A 26,263-nucleotide genomic window follows, 5' to 3' on the forward strand; every position below is an offset into this window, starting at 1 on the left:
CTTTGGTTTTGTAAACGTTGGGTATCACCCCCAGGGGCGAGCGGACCATGCGGACGGTGTTGACACCGAAGAGCTCGTACTCGTACTGGATGAGCTGCTGCCAGAAGCTGTTGTTGGGCCAAATGATGTCCACCTCCAGCAAGACGTTGATGACGGTGCTGATGCGGCTCCCGGCGCGGACACTACCGTGTGTGTGAGGAGTGGGGCTGGGGTGGGCTGGGACATGGCCGTCCCCGTCCCCTTCTCCCCTTCTCCGTCCTGTCTTTCATCCCCTGCTCCCTGTCTCCTGCCAGCGCCCACGTGGTGCGGGGCTGTGGAACCCCTCACACCTGCCTGGGGGTGGTGGGACACCCATACACTGCTGTGAGGATGTGGGAGCTCCTCAAAGTTGTTGGGGGCTGTGGGACCCCCTCACACAGGCTAGGGGTGGTGGGACCTCCTCGTACTGTTCTGGAGGTTGTGGGACCCCTCAAACTGGTCTGGAGATGGTAGGATACCCTCAAACTGGTCTGGGGATGGTGGGACCCCCTCACACTGGTCTGGGGATGGTGGGACCCCCTCACACTGGTCTAGGGCTGTGTGTGACCCCTCACACCAGCCTGGGGTCGGTGGGAGCCCTCACACACACACACCCATGCCAGCCCAGGTCCCCTTCCTCGCACCCCAAAACAGGCCCGGGGGGCATCGCTCGCACCCTGCTTCATGTGACATGATGCCCTCTTGCCAGAAGCTGCTCTGTAGACTCGGACATCGAGGTGGGAGGCCACGGCCCCCACAGCTCCCTGCCCAAGCCATCCAGCTGCAGCAGCCACCATGCCCTGCTGCTCCTGGAGAAGAAGGCGATGGCCTCCACCCTGCCCCAGCCCTGGGCCGTTGCCCCCCACCAGCACAAGGGGAGGGTTTGCTCTGTGCTTGGCTGTGTTTGGGGTGCTGTGTTTTGGAAAAGCACAGGGAGTTCCCCTCCCTTGGCAGCAAGACCTGCAGATGACACAAGGCTGGAGGAATGTCTTGGGCAAACGCTTTGGTCTCAGTTCCTCAGAACCTTGAAATCATCACTTTGGGCCTTAAATCTTCAGCCTGCTGGCTCCAGATGCAGATGCCCGGGACATTGCAAAGCCTCTGCTGGGGATTGTCCATGGGGAAGGCGAGAAGCAAATGCCTGGGGGTGTTATGGGGGGGGAAGCCCTCGGTTCTCAGGCGGCCTTCAGCATGACCTTTGCAGGTCAGCTGTGTTTTGGAGCTATAAGTGACAGACCTTGTCGGTCAGACTTCACCTGCACTTAGATGTCATTCCTAAAATAGCTAAATGTTGAGAAACGGGTGAAGTGCTGACACGTGGCCTCCCAAGAACGGGGATGAGTCAAAGGTTTTGCAAGATTTCAGCAGTCTGATTGCTCCTTTAGTGCTTCCCACTTTGAGCCCCGCAGTAATGGGTTCACTAGCTGTACCCTCTCCCGCAGGAACAGGGGGATGCCAGGTGGCATCCAGAATTAGGATTTAGGGTGTCATCAGACAGAGCTGGACAGTCACACATTGATGAGTCCCCTTCAGCTCTCCTCTCGCCTCCTGTGCAGCCAGGCTTTTTGTCCTTGGTACCCAACAAGCACCACCTGAGTCCTCTCCCCTCACCTTACTGCAGGTGTGCCAGGGAACTTTGCCTTCCTGCTTTGGTCAGAAAGCCCAAGCATCATGATTTCAGCAGTTCCTTGGTTTAGATCAACGTTTTATAAAACAGGGCTGTAAAGTCCACCCTATTGCTGTGAGTGCTTCCAGCAGGAGGCTTCTGGCTGCTGCCAGGGGGACGACAGCCTCGCAGGGGGGAGCTGAGATGTCTTTTCCTCCATTTGCTCTTCCCTTGTCCCTGTCGGGCTGATGGTCACCACTAGGCAGCTGCGTGCCCAGGATAACATTTGTGGTGTGTGGGTTCCAGGGACTCGGGGCAGTGCAACCGCTGCAAGGGTACAAGCAAACCCCGTGCTCTGCTTTGGCACCTGGGCTGGGTGCCCTGGGTTTGCGCCCCCTGTGTGGGCAGATTTCTGCTCGCAGCTGACAGCCCAGGGGCATGCCGTGCACAGGTGGCACAAAGCTCCTTACCTCATCCAGTAAATTCCCGTCAGGAGCCCACTGAAATCAGATGACCACAGAAGTTGTTTTTGTAACGTGGGCTTTTTGTTACCAGTGTGATGGACTGGGTCTGAGACGCGGGGTCAGGCTTGGCACCTAACTCAGAACTGCAAGCATGCGAGCAAGCATGCGAGAGAGAATGGGCACTGCCCTGCAGACCTGCTTCTTACTGGAGTACAGAGAGGGAGGCAGGATGAGTTGAATAATGTTTTGTCAGACCAACGTTCAGAGTGATACTTCTGGATTTTGGGGCTTCATTGCTTAGTTTTTCAGCCTTGATGGTAGTGTGGGATCTGGCAGGATGTCTCTCTTCCCAAAGACAAGCATCACTTTGGAGTTCTTTATGTCATGTTTAGGAAAGTGGCTACGTTTTTAGGAAAGTGGTCTTACGTTTACTGTCTTAAAGGTAAAACACTTTGAAGAGGCCAAAAGGAAGACAGAACTTTTCCACAAGCATTTGAAGCAGCAGTTTTTGAAAGAGCAGGAGAGAAAAACGGTGCAGTGGAAGAAGGCATCTGAAAACTTTGAAAAATCTCTGGAAGTGTTGTCGCAGAGGTGGGAAAGCGTCTGTCCCTGCCACCAGCGGCCCCGTCTGTGGGCACAGGGACGCCGGGACAACACGCAGCCGCTGCTGGCCCGGGAGGGATGGGGAAACACATCCAGAGAGCTCCTCCCGCGGGCTGCCCCGCACTGGCTCCGCTGCGTTTCTTGTGCATTCGCTCGCGTTTTTAGCTCGTCCTGTTTGGAAGCTGGTGCTCAGCCTGCTGCAGCAATAAACCAGCACGACCCCTCGCTCATGCACGGTGCTGCCCGTTTGCCTTTTGAATGGATGGGGCTGCTGCAGTTATTGGGCTGTGGGCTGGGGACAAGCCGGGGAGCAGGGCAGCTTCCAATGGGCTGTTTTCCTTCCAGGCAACAGAAAAGCAATGTAAAAGGGCTTTTGTAGATTTTTTTTCTTGCCTTGTGCCTTTAGAGAAGATCCAAACAACACATTTCACAGCTAGCTGAATTTCCAGAAATGTGACCAGAGGTTCAGGGCAGTAAATGAATCTGTCACTAGGGAAAAGAAGAAGGATTGGTAACTTAAGATGCAAGGGAAGAAAAAAAAAAAAAAGGAATGAAGTATTGCAGTGCCTAGAGGCACTGAAGCAGTCAGCTGGACAAGCCGAGGTCAGCAGCAGACAGAGAAGGCGGTTGGTCAGATAAAATCGGTCGCTTTCCTCCACCCCAAACCCAAACCCAGACATTCAGAATAACAGCTGAGTGCCCACAGCAGGCTGGGGTTCAGCTGAAGGACAATGCACAGGACTGGAGAGATTTACACCGACCACCCAGCCTGGTCCCTGTGGTGCTGTAGCATTTAGGTATAGTTTGACTTTCCTTGAAAAAATGTCCATCCAACTTATTTTCAAGACTTGCAGTGGAGGAGATGCTATATTCTCAAGGTGGCTTTTTTCAGCCAGATTCCTGCATTGCGGTGTTGGGATTTTCTTAACATAAACTTTTATTATTTTATTTTATTTTATTTTTTCACTTCAGATGAAGCAGAGCAATTTTTTAATGTTTCCCGGTGGCCCTGAGGGAATAATTGGATGCTGGAATATTGCTGTCACATTCTCAGTCTCTTCTTCACTGAATTAGAAAATGCTCAGCACCTTCAAACTGTCCCCCTTGGCTGGGATTTCTAAAGAGAGTTTTCACAAGATCCAAAGGCATCTATATATCCCTCTGATGTCAGGACAGCACACTTGGCAAGTTACAGTCCAGTGCCCCAAAATCTGGAGGCATCAGTCCTTGATGATGAAATATGTCTTCTCAGTTTATTGTAAGGCTATTTTGTAAAGAAACAACAAGTTTTTCCCCTAATCTCTGGCTCCTGAAAGCAGAGAGATCTTTTTCATTCTTCTTCCTTAGAAGAATTTCAGGTAATTCAGCCAGACGCAGACACCTGAGAGGACAGGATCCTTCCTTCTCGACCTCACTGGCGGACAGTCTGCCTCCTCCACGCTGCCGCCTGGAACCTGCCCAGCACCAGTGGCATTGTTAGTGGTGACATCTGGATGGAAAGGAGCAATTACCAGCAGAGGTGACCGCCTAGCAGCCCTACATCTGCAGCCTTTTCCTGCTACGGAAAGGAAAATCTGGATCCGTGCTTCACCGTGACAGTCACTGGATAGGACAGACAGTAAATGTCTTCAGTCATGCTGGTACCGGTGACAGGCTGGCGTCCGCCTACTGCGGTTGGCTTTAGCACTGAAAAACATGGTGAGATGTGTTGAGGTGAAAAGCAAGGAAGTGCCAACAGGCAAATAGCACAGGGCAGTTTTAGAGGAGCCTGAGGTGACCCATGCTGGCCACCCCCAGGTTTCCCCTGTGGGAAGATGCTGGGAGGAACGGGTTGGTCTGACACTGAGTAAGGGCTTCTGGGTTTGGTCCAGACACTCGTGTGTCACCACGCAACACTTCAGCTCTTGTGTGAATGCCTCCTGCAGCTGCCAGCTGTGAACACGCCACCCAGCCAAAAGCACACCCAGCTCCTGCTGCCCGCGTCCCCAGGGCAGGCGACAGACTCGTGGAGCACGAGGAAAACAGAGGGAGGGGTCCCCAGGAGGCAGTGGAAGGAGTGACCCTTCCCCACGTGCTGCTGGGCTGCAGCAGACCTCCCCTCTGTGCCCTTTGGACCCTTCTGTACGTCCCTGCCCTCTGCAGCATGCTGGGGCAGCAAGCCACAGCGTTTAACGACCCGATGTGAAGACAAGTCCTTTTTGTTTATTTTAAACCTACTGTCTGGACAAATTCTCCTCATGCACCCAGTTTTTTTTTGCATTAGGAGGAGCAGCGAATGATCGCTCACTCGTTGCCTTCCTATTTTGTGATTTGGACTTTGTCTCCTCTCCACCAGCCTCGCAGTTTCGGGCTGCTCTGCCGTCAGCCACCCGGGAGCTGCTCCGCCGCGTTGCCACGATACCGGCTGCATCCACCCATCCATCTCCGAAACGGCACCCAGCCTGCGCCGGGACCCCGGGCAGTGCCTGGCGTGGGGAGCGGGGACATCCGTCCCCTGCTGATGTGACCCTGATGTGCGGAGGTGACAGAGCTCACGCCTCCGAGCGTCTCCCCACGCGGCAGAGGCCAGTTGCCCGTCCTCCTTTCTCCGGTCCACCACCACTCCCTCGGCAGCGCAGGAAAGCCTCACGCTGCTCCGTGCTCAGCGCTGTCCCTGATCCTGGTGTCCCCACGCAGGATCCAGCCCTGGCACACAGCAGCCATCCCCAGTACGAAGAGCACCGGGCTCGGGGCAATGCCTGTGGCCCGTTTGCCCTCACCTCACCAACCTCCTCAGCTCTGTGGCCTTGAAACCTGCTGGAGCGGCACCCTCTGGCACGGTGCGTGGGTGCCAGCTGGTTCCCCGAGCTGGCTCTGCAGAGGATGGTGCTGGGGGAGCCCTGGGTGGGCCAGGCCAGCCTGCCAGGGCTTGGGTCCCTCTTGGCAGGGCTCTGAATCATTTGGCCTCTTGCCTGGGAGATGCTGAACAACATCACCGGCTCCGATCTCAGTGCCCCTGACACCTCCAGTGAGTTTCGCTGCCCGCAGCCAGCTGCAGAGGGTGCTGGTGGCTGAGCCAGGGCCCCTCCTTCAGCCCCCTTCTGCTCCCAGCCTTGTCTTGCTTCGCACAGCCACCTCCTCCAGCCCTCCCCTGCCTTCCCCTTTTAAAAGCCAGCTTGCTCAGAGCTCGTCATAATCCCACAGCTGTCTCCTCAGCAGACTTCTTACTGCAGGGACCCGCTGTTTTTTCTGGTTAGAACGGAGGCGGGGGCAATGGTGCTTTGATGAGAAAGGTCTCCCCAGCGCCAGGGCTCGCCGTCCGAGCCCCGAGGGTACTTCTTCCCTTCCAGCCCTTGGCTGACCGCTTCAAGAGGGAGAGGAGCGCGCTGCTCAGCACCGATGGGCGAGGTCTGCATCCGCAGCCAGAGCTGGAGGGATGGTGGGGCTGCGTCAGTGTGATGCCAGCCACTCAGGACAGGAGACAGAGCCTTCCCCGGGGAGCAGCTGCGGCCAGAGCTGTAGGGCAGGAGCCAGGACGAGTTACCACGGCAGCCCGGGGCACCGGCACTGGCATGCAACCCGCGATTCGGCTCCCTGCATCTGCCAACTCCACCTGTAGAAGCAAGCAGACAGGATCTGGCCAGAGGTGTGTCTGCAGGCCCCTTCCTCACCAAAGAGGCTCCCAGGACAGACGGAGCTGACAACCTGCGTTCGGCAGCTGTGCAGAGCTGAGATGCTCCAGGGAAGCGCTAGCACAGGCAGGCGGCTTGCCCACAGCCCCATGCAGGCAAGAAGGAGCACAGACAGCCTGAAGGACGGGTGGGAGCCGCTTGGTGCAGCCTCATCTGAGAGCACCACAGCTCCCTTGCTGCCCACGTGCTCAAGCTGGACTTGTTCGATACATTATAATGCCCACTGCGTTCACTGAGCTCTACATTGCAGGAGTGAGCGCTGACCTGGAGCAAGCTCTGTAAGCCCCTGCCGTGGATGTGCAGTGGAACAGAAACAGGGGTTCCTGTGAACGTCTCCTGAAAGCAGCACTGAGGCTTGTTTTATGTACTTAGTTGTTCTCCACAGGAGGAAGCAGCTGGATGGGAAAAAAAGGCCCACAAAGCAGTGTTAGCTGCTGCCTGCTGGCTGCACGGGCTCCCAGCATGACGCCTGCTTTGCCTCCAAAGGGAAAGCAGAGCTCTTTGTGCCTTTGTTTAGCTCTTAGGTCTTCACATGACTTCCTCTGCCCCTGCTGCTCCTTGGAGACAACTCCTGGACCGAACCTGTCATCCTTCCTGAAGCCACTGGGGAGGCAAAGGGGTCAGTGTATCCTGCTGTAAAGGGGAGCACGTGCCCTGCTCAGCAAAGCCCGGGCATTGCCACCAACAGCGTGGTGGGACCAGCTCCTTCCGTCCCGGCTCTGGAGAGCAGTGGGCAAAGCCAGCAGCTGCAAGGGCCAGCGATGCCTCCCTGCCTGTCCCTGCTGTCCCCGCTGCCACCCAGCAGTCCTGTCCTATGGCTATGAGATCTCCACTTCTTGTGGTTTGGCTCCTGTTTAACACCCCCAAGGCATTAAAGACCCTCTGTGGCTCAGTCAGGCTGCCGCGTGTGGAGCAGCAGCTCCAGCACCCCAGCGGTGCTGCTTACTGTGACAGGTCTCATCCCCTGGGAGCAACCAAGAAGCCCTGCAGGCCCGTCTGCATGGGGCCACCACTGAAGCAAGAACTGTTATCCCCAGAGTGACGCTTGTGAAGCCCCGTCGTGCATGGCTAACCTACATCAACCCTAAATTCCCAGACGAGCATGAGGCAAGGCCTGGCACAGCACAGCAACCAGCACGACTGGCTCCTGCAAGGGTCTCCTGAGGTTGCAGCTCCTCGTGTGCGGTGTCACGGTGGGGTGGTGGCAGCCTGCGAGGTGCAGTCCTGCCTCCAGACGCAGCCTGCCTCCAGCTCAGCTGCAGAGCCTGGTCCTGAGGGCATCACGGGAGCTGCTGGCTTCTGAGCCCCTGGTGTACAGGAGAGCAGAAGACACTTTCAGTTGCATCGCTGCAGCCAAGGTGAGGACAGTGGCAGGGACCAGGACACGGAGTCAGGGTGCCATAGCATTAAGCCAGCCACCATTGTGTGCTTCTGCTCTCTTGCCATCATTTCACAGTCCGTTTCAACTGGTGTCATCCATCCCCCTCTGTCCCTTTCCTTGTCCCACACAGGGGTGGGTGGCAGCAGGAACAGGGAAATGATTTGGGGAAAAATAGCCTGGGGTGGTCGGTCGAGCCTGCCTGCTCACAGGTGCTGCGCTGTGCTTCCCTTTGCCACCACAGAGAGGGATTTGGTGTCTGAAGGTGGTTCAGACGAGGAGGTGATAGGGAAGTTTTTGGTGTTCAGCTGCTTGGACACAAGGTACCTACAGCTGCTTTTGTGCCTGAACACAGCCAGACACCCACAACGTGCCTGCGCTGTGTCCGCAGGCAGGGTCTCTTGCCTGCACCACTCTCCTGCCCACATGGTTTGGATCCTTGAGCATCTCTGGCTGGGGGGTGCTCAGGGCAACGATGATGCAGGCTGGCGGGTTTGGTTGTAGGGAGTTGGTTCAGGATGGATCTGAGATTTTTCTATGTCTTGGATGAGAGGTTGGGATGACACAGGTTCAGTGACAGCTCCCAAATTGGCCTGGTTTTGTTCCCGGCAGAAGAGCTGCGGCTAGCTCAGAGTGGTGTGTGATGCTGCAGGACGGGTTGGGCTGCCCTGAGCCTGCTCTGCAAGTCTGGGACATCTCCAGTTACCCAAGCCCAGGAGCGAGCTGCAGTGCTCCACATGTTTTCCCTAGTTTAGAGGAGGTTTGGATGCGACCCACTGCTTCTCCATCATCCCCCTGCTGGTATGTTCCAAGAAGCCTTCTGTCCCTCAGGCAGGCTGTGCGCTTGGGGCATGCAGGATGCAGCTGGCAGACTCTCAGCAGTCAATCTCAATCCCTCCTCGAGGTCACGGCTGTCAGGAAGCCCGAGTCTGCATTTCTTGGAGAGCCACGGCCCATTTCAAACGAAGCAATCAAGAGGCTCATCAGCTTTGGAAGGAAAACAACATCCTTTTCAAGATGGATTTAACTGCCAGAACGCCTTGCAGGGGAGGTGGTAGCCTCTCGCCTCTCACAGGGGTCAGGGTTCAGCCCTGAAGTCCCTGTTAGGAAGTGACAGCTCTCCACATCTCCAGGGCCCCTCTGTTGTGCTGTGCTGACCGGCAGGGAAAACATCCAGCCGAGGGCATGCCGCCCTCGTTACCTTCTGGCCCTGCTGTGCTCAAGTCCTGTGTCTCCTGCTCATCCTGCAGCCGGGCTGGTCTGGATCCAGCGCGGTCACAGGATCCCACCCACCAAATTAGAGAGCAGAAGGGTGTTGCTGATAAGCTCTGTGCTTTCGCTAGGGGCTGAAGGACAGCTTGTCCGGGCCTGCAGTTACAGCCGGCCCGGCTACCCGCAGCAGGGCTGGCAGGGACGCGTCCAGCCGACACCACAGAGCCCACGCGGGCCTGATCCCGCCTCGGCCCCGCAGCAGCCCTGCTGGAGCTGCAGGTGCTGGCCCAGGGGTGGCCTCGCTGCAGGGCGTTCTTCCACCGGCTCAGCCCCTGCACGGAAATGAAGGTGCTGGGCTGGCTGGGGTGGGCCGGCTGGGTCCCGCAGCCGCTGCGAGGCTGCTGCGTGCTTGCTGCTTCCCCCGAGGGTCACCGACCGGCCCCGAATTCATCCCGGGTGAGCAGGGCCCACACGTTCGTTGCAGTCGCTGCCAGCTCACGGGTGAGCGGCTAGCTGGGAATTCCTCAGCGCCGCCATGAGCGAGCCGCTGCCTCCTGGAGTTTATTAGTTTATTTATTTATTTTCTGGAGTTCGTTTCTTAGTTTATGCGTTATCTATAGCCCCGAATGCAGAGCGCTGTAAAATCAGCCTTCTTCAATAGCACCCGTAGGGAGATGTCTGGGTCGCTAGTGCCCTGACGCGCAGCCCCCGCAGGCAGCTACACCCCGATTTAACATTGCCACCAGCTCTCCACTTCCCCAACCCCGACGCGCGCACACGGCGCGTCCCCCGCGGGCTCGTCCCGCGCAGCGCCCCCGCCTCGGACGCGGGATTTCGGGCGCACCAAGTTTTATTTTTATTTTTGTTTTGCGCCGCTGGGAGCCGTGGGCGACCCCCGCCGGGCCGCGGGCGCTGCGCTGCGGGGCGGTTCCTCCCCTGCCCGCCCAACCCCCGGCCTCCCGCCTCAACATGGCCGCCCGGCCCCCTCGACACCCCGGCCGGCCTCCGGCGGCCGCGGGGCTTCTCATTGGGCAGTGGCGCTGCCCGTCAAGCGAGCGAAGACGCTGAGTGGGCGGCCGCGGAGGCTGGCGGGAGGCCCCGCCCCCGCGTTCGCGTTGCCCAGCGACCGCAGGGCCCGGCCCGGGCCTTCTGAGGAGCTGGGAGCTGAGGGGGAGCTGGGGGCTTTGCCCCCACCGGCCTCCGAGGTTGAAGGTTTATGGCTTCTCTCCCTCCTCTGGGGTCTTCTCATGCCCCTGGGGGTTAGACGGCCTCTTTAGGACAGAGACCGGTTCTGGTGTACGAGCCCGTGTGTGCCCAGACCCAGGGAGAGCTCTGGGGTAGTGTGAAACTCCCAGCTTTTCCCAAATTGCATCATTTCTCTAATGCTCTTCTCGTGTTTTCCTTTTAGAAATAAAATCCACAAAGGAAGAATTTGCAACAGAAGCAGCGGAGGGACCTCTATGTTCTTGCACTGAGAGTCTTGCACTGTGTAAGATTGTTGTGTCCCTTTTAGACTTTGAAACACTAAAACTGGCAGGTGTTTAACTGAAGGCATGGCTACAGTGAATCCAGCTGTGCTCCGGGTGTCATCTCGGAACACAAAGGAAAGAAACCAGCCCCCCGTAATGGGCATTGCGACTCCAAAGAAGGCAGTGATCGCGTTAGATGCCACGAAGGTGTTAGATCCACGCTGGTTAAAACCTGATAGCATTGAAACAGAAAGAGTCGTATCTGTCTTGGATGAGGCAATTGCCAAGCTGGAGCTGAGCGGCTTGATTCCACGTATTATCGACTCACTGGATAGGTTTTCTGCTCTGCTGGGACCTGAGATCACAAACAACCTAATCGAGCACCAAAAGCTTTCAAGCAAAATGGAGCACCTGCTTGCCAGCCCTGAAGAAGAGGACACCGTGAAAGCTGAGGAGCAAAGGGTCTCTCTCTGCTTGCTCGAACAACAGCTGAAGTGTTCTGTTAGAAATATCCTGAGACTTTTACTGGCCAGCCCTTCACTTTGTAAGGCTCTGAAATACGAAGCTGGGCCAAGAGAGCCACCAGCTGAAGTGTTTATCAAAGCCTTTAGGGAGTTCAGGAATTTCATGTTTGAGCGACTCCTGACTAGTCCCACAGAAGAGGAAGAAACGGTTCAGTTCATGGAAGGTGTCTCCCTCCGGATTAAGAAAAACACTGAAACAACCACAGCTTCGCAGGCAGAACTGGTGGCAGCAATCTGTACTCGAGATGAGGAGGTACAGTAGTGTGAGAACATGTTTTCTGATAAAGGGTCACTGAAGCAAAATTTTGATAAGACAAAAATTGACCCCTTTCTTGTAGATCCTAAAGTGGAGGTTCCAGAGATGATTTCTAAACCAGATCCTAAATTGAAAGATACTTATTTCATTGTAAGATATAATTAAAAAATTCCTACTGGATGCTTCATTTTTAAACTTGCATTTGGCATGTTTTGAACCTGCTCTCACAGGCCAACTTAAATGGCACGAGTCACTGGGTTTAAAAAGGAGCTGCAGGACAGGCACAAATTACTGCAGTGGTGTTTTGGCAGGGCTACAGTGTCAGCTGCCAGGGAGAGGCTCCATTCACTGCTGATGAAATGATGAAAAGTCATTCGGGGAGAGATTGCTCAGATTAAAATCCATTTTTAATATCTGCTCCACCTTCGCTCTTGCTTAATACCAATATTTCTGTGACTTCCAACTCAGTAATACTAGCTGCCTTGGAGCATTTATAATTAATATGTGATGGTATCATTTCTTCATTTTTTTCAGTGAAGGCAACTGAGGCGTGGATTAACTAACGGGCATTTGCCAGGCTCTTTCCGTGAGCCCATGGGCTGTGCCAGAATTCAAGCCCTGGACTCCTGACAAGCAATTCCTCGTTTTATGTGTGTGCTTTTCTTTCTCCTTTCTGCATGAGGGGTCAGAGGGGAAGGTTTTGTCTCGTGCTCCCCATCCCCTCTGCTCCTTGGAGATCTGTGAATTGAGATTTTTTATGTGCAGTTTGGCAGCTTGTCCGGTGCATAACGAGCAAACCTGTTTCACTGCTCCCAGCTGAGGATTTCTCTTGCAGGCAGCCCACTGAGCTGCATCTCCCAGACAGTCACTGAGCCTCATCTGAATCCTGAGGGATGATTTTGGCTCTTGTCTAGATGGGGCAGGCTTCCTCACACTGCAGTGACAGTGAGTCTTGGTATGGCTTCTTCGTTCTCCGGCTTTATTCTCAGGTTCACAGGGGAGCAGCTGGTGGAAATCTGACTGTTCTCCCAGCCAGCTGTGGCAGCTCCCTGTTCTTAGATCACTTCCACCTTTGCAACGTGCCTTACTTCTTCTCTTCAATGTGCCTACTTTATGCCTCACCTGCAAGTCTTGATGGTATTTCTTTCTTCTTTTCCGGGTCTAGGTTCAGAAAAAGGACGATATGATCAAAGACCTCAAAAAGAGCATGCAGGATCTAGCTGAAGACTGCAAGACCAACATTCTGCAGGTCAAGCGGGAAGGAGAAAAACAGCAAAAAGAGGAGCTGCAAGCTTCTCAGGCCAGGTGTGCCAGCCTACAGAAGGACGTTCAGCAGCTAGGAGCACAGCTCAATAAGCTGGTACTGGAGCATCAAGCATCAGAGCTGACTCTCAGAAAGGTGAATGGGAGGAGGGCTCCAGAACACAGAATTTAAAACCTGTTGTACTGCTGCTAGGTCTGGCGGCTGGCTTCTGCGACTAATTACTTGGTTCCTGCTAGTTCCTGGCAGGGTGCACACGCTGTTTGTCGGAGTGTGCTGACACTGTCCTCATGCTCTGCTGATTCCAGTGGAAAGCAAGCCTGCAGCGGTGCCAGGGAAGTAGCCTGCTCACGGGACCTCCTCCTGTCCCCTGACCCAGCTCAGGAAACACCTGCCTGTAGTGCTGTGACGCTGCATGCTGGAGAGGCTGTGCTGCAGTCAAAGTCCAGAGCAGCAAGGCTACAGCAAGACAGGCAATGTTAAGAAACAAGGGGTTCGGTGTGGGGTAGGCCTAGGAAACATGATACGGGCTGTACACAAAAACATCTTTTATGCTTGATTGTTTGTAGTATTCGGGGTTGAGTGCAGGTGACCTTGGGAGATAAGCAGTTCCCAGTCCGTCTGGCAGTTTGCTGAAGACACAAACCAAGGAGTCGGGGCGGAGCTGAATGAGGGGAAGCGTGACTGATCGCAGTGCTGAGCAGATGCAGAAGGGCCACAGGAGCAGTGGGCGGGCTCAGGCCTCTGTACCAACAGATGTCAACATCTTGGTGACCCTGGGCATGGAAAATCTGGAGCTAGAAAAAGACAGAGCTTCCTTTCTTTTCATTTTACTCCTTCTTGGTGTTTACCCCAAACAGGCACTGGCCCGCCGTGGGCAGGACTGCACACTCTGGGAACGGGACATCTTTCCTTCGTGCACTGGACAATGTAGAACAAGGCAGCCGGGAGGGTGGGCAGTGACAAGGCATCAAACACAAGTTAGAGCTGCAGCTCAGAACCCAAGCCGCCCATTTACACCTCCTGTAACGCAGTGGCTTTGTCAGCTGGTTTCTTCTGAGGCTGCAGGCCACTGTAGTAATTGTCGTGATGAGTTGCTCGGCTCAGGCAGAGAGATTTACTGACTACACACGTCTCCTTTTCCTCTCCTTAGCACGTGCTTTAGCCCCGGCTGGCCTGAGATTGTCCTTGTGGGGTGAATAGCTGGGAAGTGCCGTGTCTGACCTCGTGATGGCCTGGAAGCCCTTGGGACATCCTGGGCCAGTGTCATACAGTAAATCACGTGGCTCGGGATCGGCTCTGGCTGATCTTTTCCTTGATGCTCCCATGGGGCACAGATACAGCATCTGGGGTTAAACCTGGTTAAACTGCCGAGTCAGGCCACTGTTGAACCATCGTACAACTAGAAATGTCTCTGCTTTAAGAGGCTCCGTATTTGGAGGGCTTTCATGTTTAGCATTTCTCCATCGCTTCGATTTTAGGGTGGTTGCCCCAGTTTGTCGATGACTTGTCTCATTCCATCAGGCGCGTTCATTTCCTACCACAGAACACACCTCTGAAACATGTTCCAACCCTCAGCCCTCACCCAGCTCTGTACTGTAAAACAAATAAGGTGCTTTTGGCCTCAGGGGATGGAGGTCTGTCCCCTGAGACTATCCGAACCAGGGGCAAAATATACGTCAGCTGAAGGGAGCTTGCCACAAGGAGGAGGTGTTCTACTCCAGTGTAACGATGCTGGGGCTCAAAGCTCTGATGCTGTTTTCTACCTCAGGCTTTTTACTACACTTTAAGTGCCTGCAGGTAACCTACCGTGTTTTTTTGTTTCAGAGGAAGTGCAGAGCAGAGACGGAAATTCTGAACTGGATCCAGAAATATGATACAGACATGGCAGAAAAACAGGTATCCTCTCGAAAGCGCTTTGCTCTCCCATGAGGTGACACGTTCAGGTAGATCGCTGTCCAAATGGGCGTGTGGCTCTCACACAGGAGGCCAGGGAAGTGAGGGGCAGTTCTCCATCCAGAGGAAGTACAGGCTTTAGAAGGAAAGATATTTTTGTCCCACCTGCGTGTTGTGGAGTTTTCTGTTGTTTTTACTTTAGAGAAGGTTACATCTGTTGCTAAATGCCACAAAATTTGGGGGCAGATGAGGTGCCATATTGTCAGACACGTCCTCTTGCTGTTAGGAAACAAGGCGCTCACTTTTGCTGCAGTCCTCAGTCCTGCTGAGGAGTCTGAATCATGCTCCTGTTTCCCCTGACCCTGTCAAGAGATGTCTGTCAAGAAGTTAACACCTGTGTGCCACTGTCTTGGTGTGCAGCTTACCCGCAGGAGGCTGAGAATCATGTCAGCACCCCCTAACCTTGCCCCTGACATGACCCTAGTTGCTTTCATGTTCCTGCCCTTTCATGGAGATGGATAAAAACTGCTGGATTACTGGCAACGCAAAATGTAGGGAGGGGCCTAGAAGCTGGCTGCTAATTGCTAGAAATGCTCCTTCCCTTGTCAGGTGTTTAATAACGTTCAATTATTGTTCCTGTCTGCTGGCTGGCTGAAGCACCGTGTCCAAACAGGTTTGGGGCAAAACTTGCTACGACACACGTCCACACTGCTGTTGCCCTAACCTTCCCCTCTGCGTGCCTTGCCAGAGGAAAGGAACAAGCTGCTGCTGAGCTTGGAAGGGCAGTTACACCATTTAAGCTGCCTGTCCTCGGCCTTTCGCAGGCTGGCTCTTCAGCAGTACGTCATTTTGCTCAGAGAGTAGGCAGCAGGGGCCCTGACCTGCACACGGTCAGAGTCCCAGCTGGGGGTGAATGCTGTTTGCAACGCAGGGAGGGTTGCGGAGTGTTTCTCAGAGGAGCATGAAGACATAAGGACCTGGCATCTCTTGAAATTCTGTGGGTACTGGGCGCACGCCTGCTTTTCTGTCCCTTTGGAAAGGCTCGGCGCCCAGCTGCAGGTCTGCCTGGAGATGAGGTGGGTAAAAGAAACCTTCTCCAGGGAGGTTCAGGGAGGAGCTGCTGAATGTACCATGGTATCTGCTGTTTTGATAGGCTGAGTATGAGGAGGTTCATGCTGCCTACACCAAGGAGAAGGCCCAGTTGTCCCTGCTGATGGAGAAACACGCCCTGCTTCTCCGGGAGTATTCCCAGATCGAGGAGGAGCGCAGGATATGTCAGGAGAAGAAGAAGAAGGCTTTGGAGGAGTTGGCCACCATGACCCTTGCTGCCACCCGCATCCAGGCCTTCTGGAGAGGCTACTTGATTCGGTCCACCTTCAAGTTAAAAAAGAAGAAGAAGGGCAAGGGCAAAGGCAAGGGCAAGGACACAAAGGCTAAGAAATAATCACAGAATCTATTTTCTTTCCTTCATCCTCTCCTGGCAACGCTGCTGACTCCCCTGAGACTGAGCTCGTCCAGATAAATGCATTAGAGTTGAGATAATATTTGCATTAAGGCTCCAGCTGTCCAGGGGTGGAGTTGCCTCTCATAGATTGGGTATAGCAAAGTGGTGGCATGAAGACATGTCTCTCCATTTTAGGTTTAGCTTTGCTGCTCTGAGGAGGAGGTCTCCTGGTGAAGGGACTGGGCCAGGAGTGCAGATTCCTGGTTTCTCTCCCTTGCCCATACTTTGCTCGTGTGTCAGCCCCTGGTTTAGACTTTACCTCTGACTTTCACCAGGTGCTGACGCACAAGGTGTAGAGAGATGGCACAAGGCCCAACAGGGTATCACTCCTGGAAATTCGCATTTTTCATCAGGGGACATCCGAAGGGTGGGATGTGGCACAGCCCAGCTCGTGCTCTGCTCCTGATCATACAAGTCGCTCCCCAAGCCCAGCAGCAAACTGTGCCCCATTTAACGCCTATTCCCGTTTTGACAGCACGCTCTCCTCTGGATTCTCCAGGGCCTAATGCCCTGAGAGCACACTGCAGCCTTTCCCTTTCACAGGGCCACGAGTCAATTTTTTAATTCCTCTCTCTCTGCTTCTTATTCTCAGTAACCATGTAGGAACTTTGTAGCATGGAGCTCTTTGCTCCTGTGCCTGCCAGGGCTGAAACCGGGCACGGGTAGAGTTATGGAGTGCTGTGTCTTACATGTTTCGTTTTCTTGGGGAACTAGGCTGTTGTATGTAACCAGTGTGACCCGGGCAGCTCCTCTCACATACTCTTCACATTTAACAGGTCTCAGAGTAAACAGTTTTTTGATCCAGACTGCCGGTGACATTTCTGCACTCCCTGACATCAGTGGCTCGTCACTGCACACTCTTTTCTCAGGAGAGGGCAGTGATGGTGGCTGCAAAGCCCCAGCAGCCCCCAGTTCTTGGCTGCCTCTCTACCTCTGCTCATAAATGGGTACCTGCAGCAAACGGGCTGTGGTGCTATGCAAACCAAGGCAGAGAGGGACCGTTTTCCTATGGGCAAAGAGTCCCTGGAGGTGTTCAAAGCCTCAGCTTGCAGCGAGGGGAAGATCACACAGCAGTGCCCTGTGTACCAAGTACACGGCCCTGCCAGATCTGCCCTGGATTGTTTGTTTGGTTAAAAGCACGGGGTCACTGTGACACCTCCTTAACGCGCTCATGCGAATCATGGGATTTGTGCCATCGTGTGTCCAGTCCTGTGCAGGATCCCAAGTGCATGCTGCGATCACTCGCACCTGGACCCAAGGTTATGGCAGGCAGGATCAGGTGAGACTCATCCCTCCTCAGCCATGGCCAGAGGAGGTTTCTTCTCTTGTTTGCAGCCAGAAGAGATTCCAGGATCCGTGGAGACTTTCACAGGTTGGTACCCATGTGGGTAGTTTGGGGTATGTTTACACCGAGAAGGGATGTTTCATCTCCAGAGAGGCTTCGGTTTACAAATACCCACAGCCCTTGAGTTCTTGGCAAAAGAAGGTTTGGACATGCTTTTTAAAACCCTTAACAGAGAGTGTCGGAGTGGTGCAATGGTTGTTGGACGCTGATTTTGATGCCTTCCTGTCTGAGTTTCTCTAAAACCTTCAGATGTTACCTCCAGATGCCAAAGCCTATCTGGAGAGATGTTCAGCTGGGTGGCAGTCCCACAACACCTGATGGGAATATTCCAGCCTTTAGAGTCCGAATTTCTCTCAGACTGTTTCCAGACACAGGACTTACCCACATGAGCTGTCTCAACACCTGCTAGTGCTGGCGATGCTGGCACTCATGGTTGAAGGTCTCTCTGGGGTGCCTCTTTAGAATGCAAGGAAATGTTCAACCAGCTTTAGGAGAGCAGATGCAGCTCTGTACAGAGCAGTGGATAGAGTTTGGCTCCATCTTTTTTCACCCTAGGAGCTGCGTGGCCCAGATCCTCAGGCTTGGATCCAAATCCATTTTTTGGAGATGTTTCCAAGGCCTGTGTCAGGGGCTGTGGGAGCCTCTTTGCCCCTTGCTGCTCATCACTGGCTGGCCCCAGCCTCAGCATCTCTCTGCTGCTCAGCCTCAGACTGGCCACTCAGTGCTAATGGCACTTGTTCACGAGACTTTTATTTACTGCCAGCCTACTGGGACCATGTAAGTGTTGTGGGGTCCCCTGTGGGGCTCATGTCACCCCACCTGCTCCTCCTTCCAGCACAGCCTCCCTGCCTTGCAGTAGATCCATGGCCCAGCTGTCACGCAAGACCAACTTCTGCCTGCAGGGGCACCAGCAGGGAAACAGGACAGAAGCGGCAGAGATCCTGGCTTGGGTGGCAAGGAGCAGCGTGGTGACTGCTGGCCTTCAGTCACCACGATTTATTTCTTTTTCTGGGGTGCTCTCCGGTGTGTAGGTGTTGGTGCCACCACAGCTTGCTTTTCCTCTCCCCCTGGCCATGGATGGACTCCACACCAAGGGCTGGCCCCAGGCCATGCTGAGGCCCCCAAACAGCAGCTCGTTAGCACAGGATGCACTGACTGTCACTGTTCTGGCTCTTACTCGGTGGATGTGGATGAGGGGCTGGGCTGCCTGAGGTGGCCAGTCCCATGGCTGTGTTCGTGGCCAGCATCAGCTGGTGGCCACCAGGGCCCTGTGCGGACCGCAGGGTGGTGGGACCTCACGATTCAGGGTGTTCGTGCTGGCAGGGCTGCAAGTGAGCAGACAGAGGTGCACGCGCAGGTGATCAGCAAGCAGTGATGCGATTAGTGGGATAAGAGCAGATTAGCGAGATCAGGAAAAGGAGATCCTGGGGGCTGGGAGGGAGGGGAGGGCAGCGTCTGCCAAAGGTCCTTGTGATGGTTCACCAGGCTCAGCGTGGAGAACAGTTCCCCCCTGCAAACCAGGTGATGCCACCGCCTCACCCAGCACCGAGCCGGTGACCGTGGGGTACTGCGGTCCTTCCTCGTGCAAAGGTCCTCTCCTGGGGGCCTTCATCGTCCCGGAGGCCCTTCCTGCGAGGCCCCCTCCTCCTGCAGGGCTGTGCTCGTCCCGCCCGGCTGCCCCCAGGAGCGGCTGTCCTGGGTGTCGGGGCTGTCACACACCGCAGGGCCACCCCTCGTGCTGGCTCCTCCGCCCCTCGCTGTGATCTGCTCGTGCCTGCATCTCAGCGCCTTCACGTGTCTTCTCGCACGTTTTTATTCTTCCCCGGGTTGTCCTTTTTATAAAGCCACCGTAGGGTGCTGCAATGTTTTTAGCGGGCCGGTGGGCTGCAATGGTCCCGCCGCTCTGGGGCTGTTACCCTCGAGCCCATGGCTGCACGCCTGCCCGTGCCCATGGCTCATCGCCGGCCTCCCCTCGCCTCCCTGCCCTGCAAGGAGCCGGCTCCTGCCCGGGGGGGGCCCGGGGCCGCTCGGCCGCCCTCCCACAGGTGCCCCGGTGCTGAGGGGGCGCCCTCGGCCGCGGGGCCGCAAAATGGCGGCGGGAGCAAAATGGCGGGGGGCGGCGGGGGGCACCGGGGCCCGGCCGGATCCCGGCCGGATCCCGGCTCGATCCCGCCGGGAGCGGCTGAGGCCCCGCCGCCAGGGGGCGGCCGCCCCCCCCCGGCCCCGGCCCCGGCCCGTGACGCACCGCGGTGCCGCCCCCTCGCCGGTGCCCGTCGGAGCGGAGCGGAGCGGGGCGGCGGGGCCGCGCCGCGGGGTCTATGGGGAAGGCGGCCGCGCTGTGCAGCGGCAGCACCCGCGGGCTGGTCTCGCTGCTCAGCGCCGTCCCCTGCTTGGCCTGCCACGAGCTGCCGGGCCCCGGCCGCCGAGCCATGAGCAGCGAGGCGGCGGCGGGAGCGGGGGGCCGGGGCGGCGGGGGGCCGGCGGGGGCAGCGCCCGCGGCCCCGGGCTCCGACACCTACAAGGGCTGGCTCTTCAAGTGGACCAACTACCTGAAGGGCTACCAGCGCCGCTGGTTCGTGCTCAGCAACGGGCTCCTCAGCTACTACAGGTACCGGGCCGGGGCCGGGGGCAGTGCGGGGGCCGGGGGCTGCCCTCGGGAAGCCGCTCCGTGCTGCCCCTCAGGGGGCCGGCTAGGAGCTGTCTCTCTGCTTTCCCCTGCAGCTGCAGGCACCCGGCGGAGGCAGGCCTGCGAGCCGCACACCCCCGGCGATGGAAACCCGGCTGGCTGCGGGGACAAACCCCAGCCCCGCGTCCGGGCCCGGCCCTGGCAGGCCGCAGCCCGGGAGCTCCGTGCTGGGCTCTCCCCAACCCGCCCGGGCCGGGCGGCCCCGAGCGCAGCCCAGGCGCGGGGGGCCCCGGGGGCCTGGCCCGGCCCGGCCCGGTTCGGCCCCGTGCCGCTGTGCCGGGCAGAGCCGTGCCGCAGGGTCAGCTGCTGAGGTTCAGTGCTCCGCTTGTAACCCTGTCAGAGAATTTTTATTTTAATTATTTTTTTTGTACCGGGTCCAAGTCTGTCACGAGCGACCAAGTGGCTTTCTCTAGCGGTTATCTTAGATTTGCGCAAGTGGGTTTATTTTGAGGCAATTTTGTGTGATTTAGGCTGAAACGACAAACAAAACCACCCAGGGAAATTATCTGGAGCGGCGGGTGAGCGTTGAAGCAGCGTTACGTGGCGCGGCTTCCAGGTGCAGGTGTGCGGCGGCTGCTCGGGGAGGCGATGCCCAAGGTTTGTGGGGCGTTTTTGGTAGGGCTGCTGCAGGCATCCCGACCTGCTCAGCCTGGTTGTTGTGCCTGGCAAGAGCCACGTTAACTTAGTTGTGAGTCCGGAGTGCAAAAGTCACGGAACACGGGAAAGTTTTCCTTAAACAAATGGAAGAAATACCTGCGATGCTCTTCAGAACAGCTGTTAAACAGAGGCAGTGCCGACCCCTGGGTGTCAGCAGGGATTGCTTATGGCAGAGAGCTCCTGTGGGACAATCCTGCATAAACAGGCGTTTATATTTGTAAGTACTGCTTCTAGCTCACTGATAGAGCAAGGAAGCTCTGGCTGTCAGGCAGTGCCTTTCATCTGCTTCTTTTATGTGAGGAAATTGCTGGAGAATACTTGGGCTCCTGGTTGTTTGGCTCTGATGAAGAGTCTTTAAGAAGTGAGTTCTGTAAAGGTCTCTTGCTTTGTGAGCCCCATCTCCCATTGTCTGCTGGGTCTTTGTGCTCATCACAGCTCTGAAGAAGCATGCTAGAATTTTCTTTTTCCGTCTTTGCTGCTGAAGGCTGTACAGGTTAAACCGTGTGCTTCGCTGTGCTCTCCTCCCCTCTATGGCTATTGGCACTTTTGCAATTTGAATTTTCGAAGATGGTTGTCCTGCTGGACAGCCTTGTTGATTTAGCTGTTGATTACTCAGGACTGGCTTGAGGAAAGTGACAAAAACTTCATTTTGCTTGTGCACGAAAAGTCACCTTAATCAAAATGCTGTGCCCTGGTGCCGAAGTGGCCTCCTTGTGTGTATTGATTTAGTTGCAGGCTGAAGCGTTTCTTTTCATTTGAATTTCCTGCTGCTCACTGCGTAGCTTCAAAAACAAAAACCAGAAAGCCTGTCAGGTTGCATAGTCGTTTTTTTTTGTCTGCGGAGTTGAGCTCTTAAAGCCCTGCGAGGGCTCTGGGGCAGAGTGGAGGTGGGTGTAGCGCCGTGTGCAGGTGTCACACAGGGAGCCCTCCTCGGGCAGAACGCCTGTTTGCTGCCCCCTTGGCTGCACGGGGATGGTTTTCTGAAATAAAACTTCTACCTGGGATTCTTTCCAAACAAGTTTGAGTATTAAAAGCCTCCTGTATCTCTGCTAAATCAGTGAAGGCATCAAATCCTGCTGCTTGAGAAGCGTCTGTGCGGGATGTGGGATTTTGCTTCATGTTCCTTACTCTGAACCTGTGGAAAATGGGGATAGCTGAATAATTCTTTATAATTTTCCTCTGCAAAACCTTCATGTGGAGTGAGACGTGTGGGTTTGGGAGTTCAACAGCAAGAGAGTTGGCCAGGCAGCTTCCTCCCGTGCAGACACTGAGCGCTGCCTTTCCTGACCGCTGAAACCCAGGGGTCGGGCTGGGCCCCTTCTCCTGCACCATCCTGGGCTCTTCCCTCTCCACAAGGTGCTTGCAGGCTGGTCTCTGACAAAGACAGACGCGCTTTGCAGGCCAGCGCTTGAATAGCTACAAATGCAGCTGAGAACTGGCAGGGCTGGTGCCCCGGGCATGGCATGGCAGGGGGCACGGGGTATGTGCTTCAATTAGCATAGTTGGCACCTAATTGCGTGGCAGCACCTGGAGCACTGCTGGCCCTCTTCAGCCAGGAGACTCATCTGCAGGATATTCGGGACTTTCTCATCGCTTGGGAATGACTGGCATTTGGAAGGTTGAGTAGCCCCTTGTTTTCTTCTACATTTTAATTGCCCTTGATTGTCTCTTTTATTTGATTTTTTTTTTTTTGACTTAAGTTTTCTGGCTGACTTGGAAATCACCTCTGTGCTGGAAAGCTGCGTTCAAGCACGGCACAGCTACTTGTTTCATTAATGAGCAAAACTCTTTCTTGGCAGGCTGCCACTTGCAGATTTATCATTATCTATAATTAGTGTGTGTATGGGAGGACCTCATCACCTTGAACAGATACGGGTTTTCAAGGAGGTTAGAGAGGATCTTTAGGTAAGTATTAATTCACCAAAGATTGCCATTGGTTCTTGTGACCGATGTTTTAGATGTGGGTTGTCTTCTCCAGGCAGCTTGCTCATGTTTCAAGTAGCTCGAGTTTCGTCTTGACCCCTCTACAGGTTTGGTGCGCAGCCCGTTATTTGTGGCCTGATGTCTGAAGCGTCTTCAGCAGCGTTTGCTGTGGCCACAGGAAGTAATGGTTAAAGCAGTGCCAAATGGAGAAGGAAAAAATATTTTGTGCTGTGTCTGATTGCTCATGGTTGTGATGTGAAAGGCTCCCCGCCAGCTAGCAGCCTTAGCTCCCCTCTCAGCTCCTGCAGGAGCGAGCGGTGCCTGGAGCAGGTGAGCTGTCCTGCCTGTGCTGGGATGGCGACGCAATTCCCTGGAAAAGCCGTGCTTCTTCAGGCTTCTTCACCCAGCTTTCTTTACCCGGAGGTTAACTCTTGGTTAGCTCTTTAAGGTCTCAAGTACAACCCAGAGGGGCTTTCTCCAGCTGGTGCTGAGACTCCCGTTGAAAGCTGAGGCGGTGAGCTCAGGCAGGAATTTGGAATCTGCCGCTGACAGGAGCGGAAGAACTAAGGGCTTCCAGAAGCAACCTCTGGTCTCAAACCCCTGCACAACTCGGGGCCACCCCGTGAGGATGCCCAGGGCTTCCAGCTGCTGAGGTTTGAGCATCTCCAAGGTATGAGACGGCACAGCCACTCCAGGCCCCTCTTCCAGCATTGGACCATTTCCCCCTGAGTAAAAGTTGCTTCCATATACTTAATTTTCACAGAATAAAATGAGGGGATAAGAGATTTTCCTAGCGTGATTTTTATAACAGTTCATCTCTCCACAAAAATAAAGCAGCTGAATGTCCTGGACTGTTTCTCATCCTCGGGGTGATGGAGCGTGCAGGTTTTAAAGACAGCCCTGTGGCTGCGTGGTAACTCCGAGCGACTTGTATTTAAACAGCACGTAGTGCTTGTTTCCACTCATCTTGTTTTCACACGGTGCTTGCTTTATCCATATGGTGCTTCGCAGTTGATCGTTGTTCATCTCTTGCCTGGTTTTGAGGAATCTCATCGTCTGTGCTTTGCAACTGGAGGAACGGCGTGAGTGAAAGCAGCGCTCGAGCTGCTCGACCAGCTCGTGCTGTTTCCAGTTCATGCTGCACCGAGGGAGTTGCTCGACTCTTCAATCTAGTACACTGGCCCACGTGCCTTATTTGATGAAGCTGCAGCAGAAGTAACTGGCTTATCTTGTGAAAGTACTCGATTTGGAGGTGGCCGGAGGAGCAGTGCGCCCTGGTTTTGTGCGGTGTAGCTGCAGCCCATGTTGCTAACTCAAGGTCAGTTGCATCGTGAACTTCCAGAGAGCATCACTCGTGCTGCAGTTCGAGTTCCTGGAGATGTTTGTGGGTATGAGGCTGGCTTACGGGCCCAGCTGCGTGGATACCTGTGGGATGATAAGATGCCTGTCGCTCGTTTCTAGTCTCAAGTGTTCCAGCTTTTGTTGCTGTACTCGTCCTCAGCTCCCCTCCACAAAGGCGGGGGAAGATCGTTGCTCCGAGCCCTTTGTCGCTTCCAGGCACTGCCGGGAGCTACCTTTAGCTCTGCCTTTTGCAGCTGAGAGCTGCCGTGGTCTGGCTGCAGTTTAGTGACAGCAGTGGCTTTGCTTCCCTCGAAGACATTGCCACCAGGCTCCAGGTTGCCCTTCCTCTTCTCCACCCTCTTGGCAAGGTGGAAGCCAGCGCAGGCGCCGCGTGCTGCGGTTGTCCTTGCTGCTCCAGTGGCATCACTGTCCCTTTGGCTGTAATTCCTACACCCATCTCTTTCCATATTTACTATTTAGGCGTTTAGTTCTGATTTCCCTTGCTCCAAGCACAGGTTTAAGTTTGTGCTCGCCTGGTCAGCCTTCCACTGTGCCCACTGAGTCAGTGGTGAATGAGCTGATGTCTTGCCAGAAGTAATGCAAGCAGCTGGCGCAGAGCTCCCTTGCTTGCAGTTGGTTTTCCTTGCAGCATCCCTTTTAAATTCTGCCCGGTTCCCTTGCAAAGAGGCGTTTTCACTCAGCAACTTGCAGCATTTACTGTGCTGTAAGTGGCTGCTGAACCTCTCTGGCTTCCCTTACCTGTAGGCTGATTTTGTGTTGCAGCAAGTCCAACAATCGAACTTTTCCGTATTGCGTTGTGCTTGTGTATAAATTACGCTGTAGCTAGGTAACTTGGGTAATGTTAGGTGACTTAAGCAGGCCGTGATATCGGAGCCCTCTGCTTCTTGCAGGTCTCCTCGGATCCAGCGCTGATGGCCAATGCTGGGGTCATCACCTGAGACGTGAGTTGTCTCAGCCCGCTCCCTGGAGGGCAGGCGGTGCTTCAGGGCCGAGCGCGGAGGTGTTGGGTTCCCTTCGGGTCTTCATTCGGTTACTTTAGTCGTTCCTCTGGCACCTTGGCAAGGATCTTGGTACATTTTCTATCAACCTTTGTTTGGTTTCGATCAAAAAGCTTGTTTAATAATTAATTGCTTAATTTTTCTTTGTCCGACAGCTGCAGGCGGGGCAGCCTGAGTTAAAGCTGGTGGATAACTGGGCTGGACATGCTTGTTGCTGCTGGGTCAGTGGCTGCTGACTCACGCGGGCATGTGCGCGTGGACGCCTGCGCCGAGCCCGCGGGCTGCGCGTGCATCAACTTTAAAATTAAAAATGCAAATTGAAAGCGTGGTACCAGGGGGCTGGTGGCACGATTCGGCTGGCGGCGGCGGCCCTGGGATAAAAGCAGAGCACGTCTCCTCCTCGGCCCCGCTCCAGGCTGTTGTGTGATTCGCTTCACCTCTGGGAGCCCAGGCGCAGAGGAGCCGTGGCTGGTTGCTCTCGGTCACCGCGGCTGTTGCTTGTGACTGTCTGGCATTTCTGAGCCGCTGGCCGTGCTGCTGCTTGCCAGTCCTGTCGTGCCGTTCAGTGCTTATGTGGGCTGCGATACAGTTTTGCAGCGTAAGTAGTATAGCCTGGCTTGCATGCACGCGTTAGAAATGAGCTGTCGCATTCGGCACGGCGCGTGCATGCATCCAGCAGTCCTTCCTTTCACGCTCGTTCGGGCCACATGGTATTTCTGTCACCCTTCCTGATCGTTTTTGCCTTCTTTTTTTTTTTTTTAATCCAGCTCTTCAAGTTAGGATATTTGTGCATCGAAATCACGACTGGGTAGATGTATGTCCCCACCGTGACTGTGGAGGAGGTCCTTCATTTCCTAAAAATAGTCTAATTCTCCAAATCTTTCTAGATAAAGAGCGCTGTGCAGGCATGCAGAGCAGGTTAGGGTAGTTTGTGCCATGCAAGTGAGGATAAATATGGTGCTGTGGGAGTCTGTGCCTCTCCTTCCCTTCTGTAGCACAAAGCAGCGATTCTTAATATCGGTTATTAATAGCTAAAGCTGGTTTCTGCTAAGCACTTTATAAGGAATGGAGCAGAAAATGCTGTCCGTCACCCTACTGCTTGCCTATTACTGCAATGTAGGTTGGGGATGGGTGTGGATACCTCAGCAGTGTCCCTACATCGCTGTTAACAAGGGGCAACCCGCTTGTTTCCTTGGCGCGGCCGCCTGCTGCGATAACGGGCCCGCAGCCGCGATGGGCGCTGCCGCCTGCCCCGGGCATGTGTTGGGGCTGCCTGCTCTGCTGCCCGGACCTCCCCGCGACGTGCTGGGCCACCGACGGCGCGTTTGTCGCACAGCCGGGGCTGCTAACTCGTCGGTACCACGGATCTGCACCACTTGTGACGGTACGGAGGTGTGCGGCGGGTGAGGGGTGCCCCTGCCCTGCAGCTC

General features: G+C 55.2%; 2 protein-coding genes and 1 long non-coding RNA gene across 9 annotated transcripts in view; 2 read left to right on the plus strand and 1 right to left on the minus strand.

Annotated features, from left to right (window-relative positions):
• Positions 1–3,626: 3,626 nt before the first annotated feature.
• LOC310883724 lies at positions 3,627–7,719 on the minus strand. Its single transcript, XR_014573684.1, has 2 exons — positions 4,909–7,719; positions 3,627–4,377 (listed from the first exon to the last, which is right to left on the minus strand). It is a non-coding gene; the product is annotated as an uncharacterized lncRNA (long non-coding RNA).
• Positions 7,720–7,733: 14 nt separating this feature from the next.
• Positions 7,734–19,375, plus strand: DRC10 (dynein regulatory complex subunit 10). 5 transcript variants are annotated; one of them, XM_083804531.1, is made up of 5 exons: positions 7,734–9,408; positions 10,361–11,198; positions 12,367–12,600; positions 14,290–14,361; positions 15,512–19,375. In XM_083804531.1, exons 2-5 carry the CDS (start codon positions 10,506–10,508, stop codon positions 15,800–15,802), a joined length of 1,290 nt encoding a protein of 429 aa, XP_083660657.1. In that variant the 5' UTR covers positions 7,734–9,408; positions 10,361–10,505; the 3' UTR covers positions 15,803–19,375. The 5 variants fall into 5 exon arrangements, with proteins under 5 accessions (XP_083660657.1, XP_083660655.1, XP_083660653.1 ...); XM_083804529.1 differs by lacking the exon at positions 7,734–9,408 and adding an exon at positions 10,113–10,157; XM_083804527.1 differs by lacking the exon at positions 7,734–9,408 and adding an exon at positions 10,119–10,258.
• Positions 19,376–19,448: 73 nt separating this feature from the next.
• Positions 19,449–26,263, plus strand: part of OSBP2 (oxysterol binding protein 2) — a 96,584-nt gene continuing 89,769 nt past the window's right edge. The window contains exon 1 of one of the 3 annotated variants that reach the window (XM_083804497.1): positions 19,449–19,815. In XM_083804497.1, the coding sequence (XP_083660623.1) occupies positions 19,526–19,815 (290 nt within the window). In that variant the 5' untranslated portion in view covers positions 19,449–19,525. Of the gene's footprint in view, positions 19,816–19,851; positions 24,777–26,263 lie in introns of those variants that run through there. The other 2 variants (XM_083804498.1, XM_083804499.1) reach the window with 2 other exon arrangements.

Source organism: Anser anser (genome assembly GCF_964211835.1).
Source record: "Anser anser genome assembly, chromosome: 18".
Taxonomy (NCBI): Eukaryota; Metazoa; Chordata; class Aves; order Anseriformes; family Anatidae; genus Anser; species Anser anser.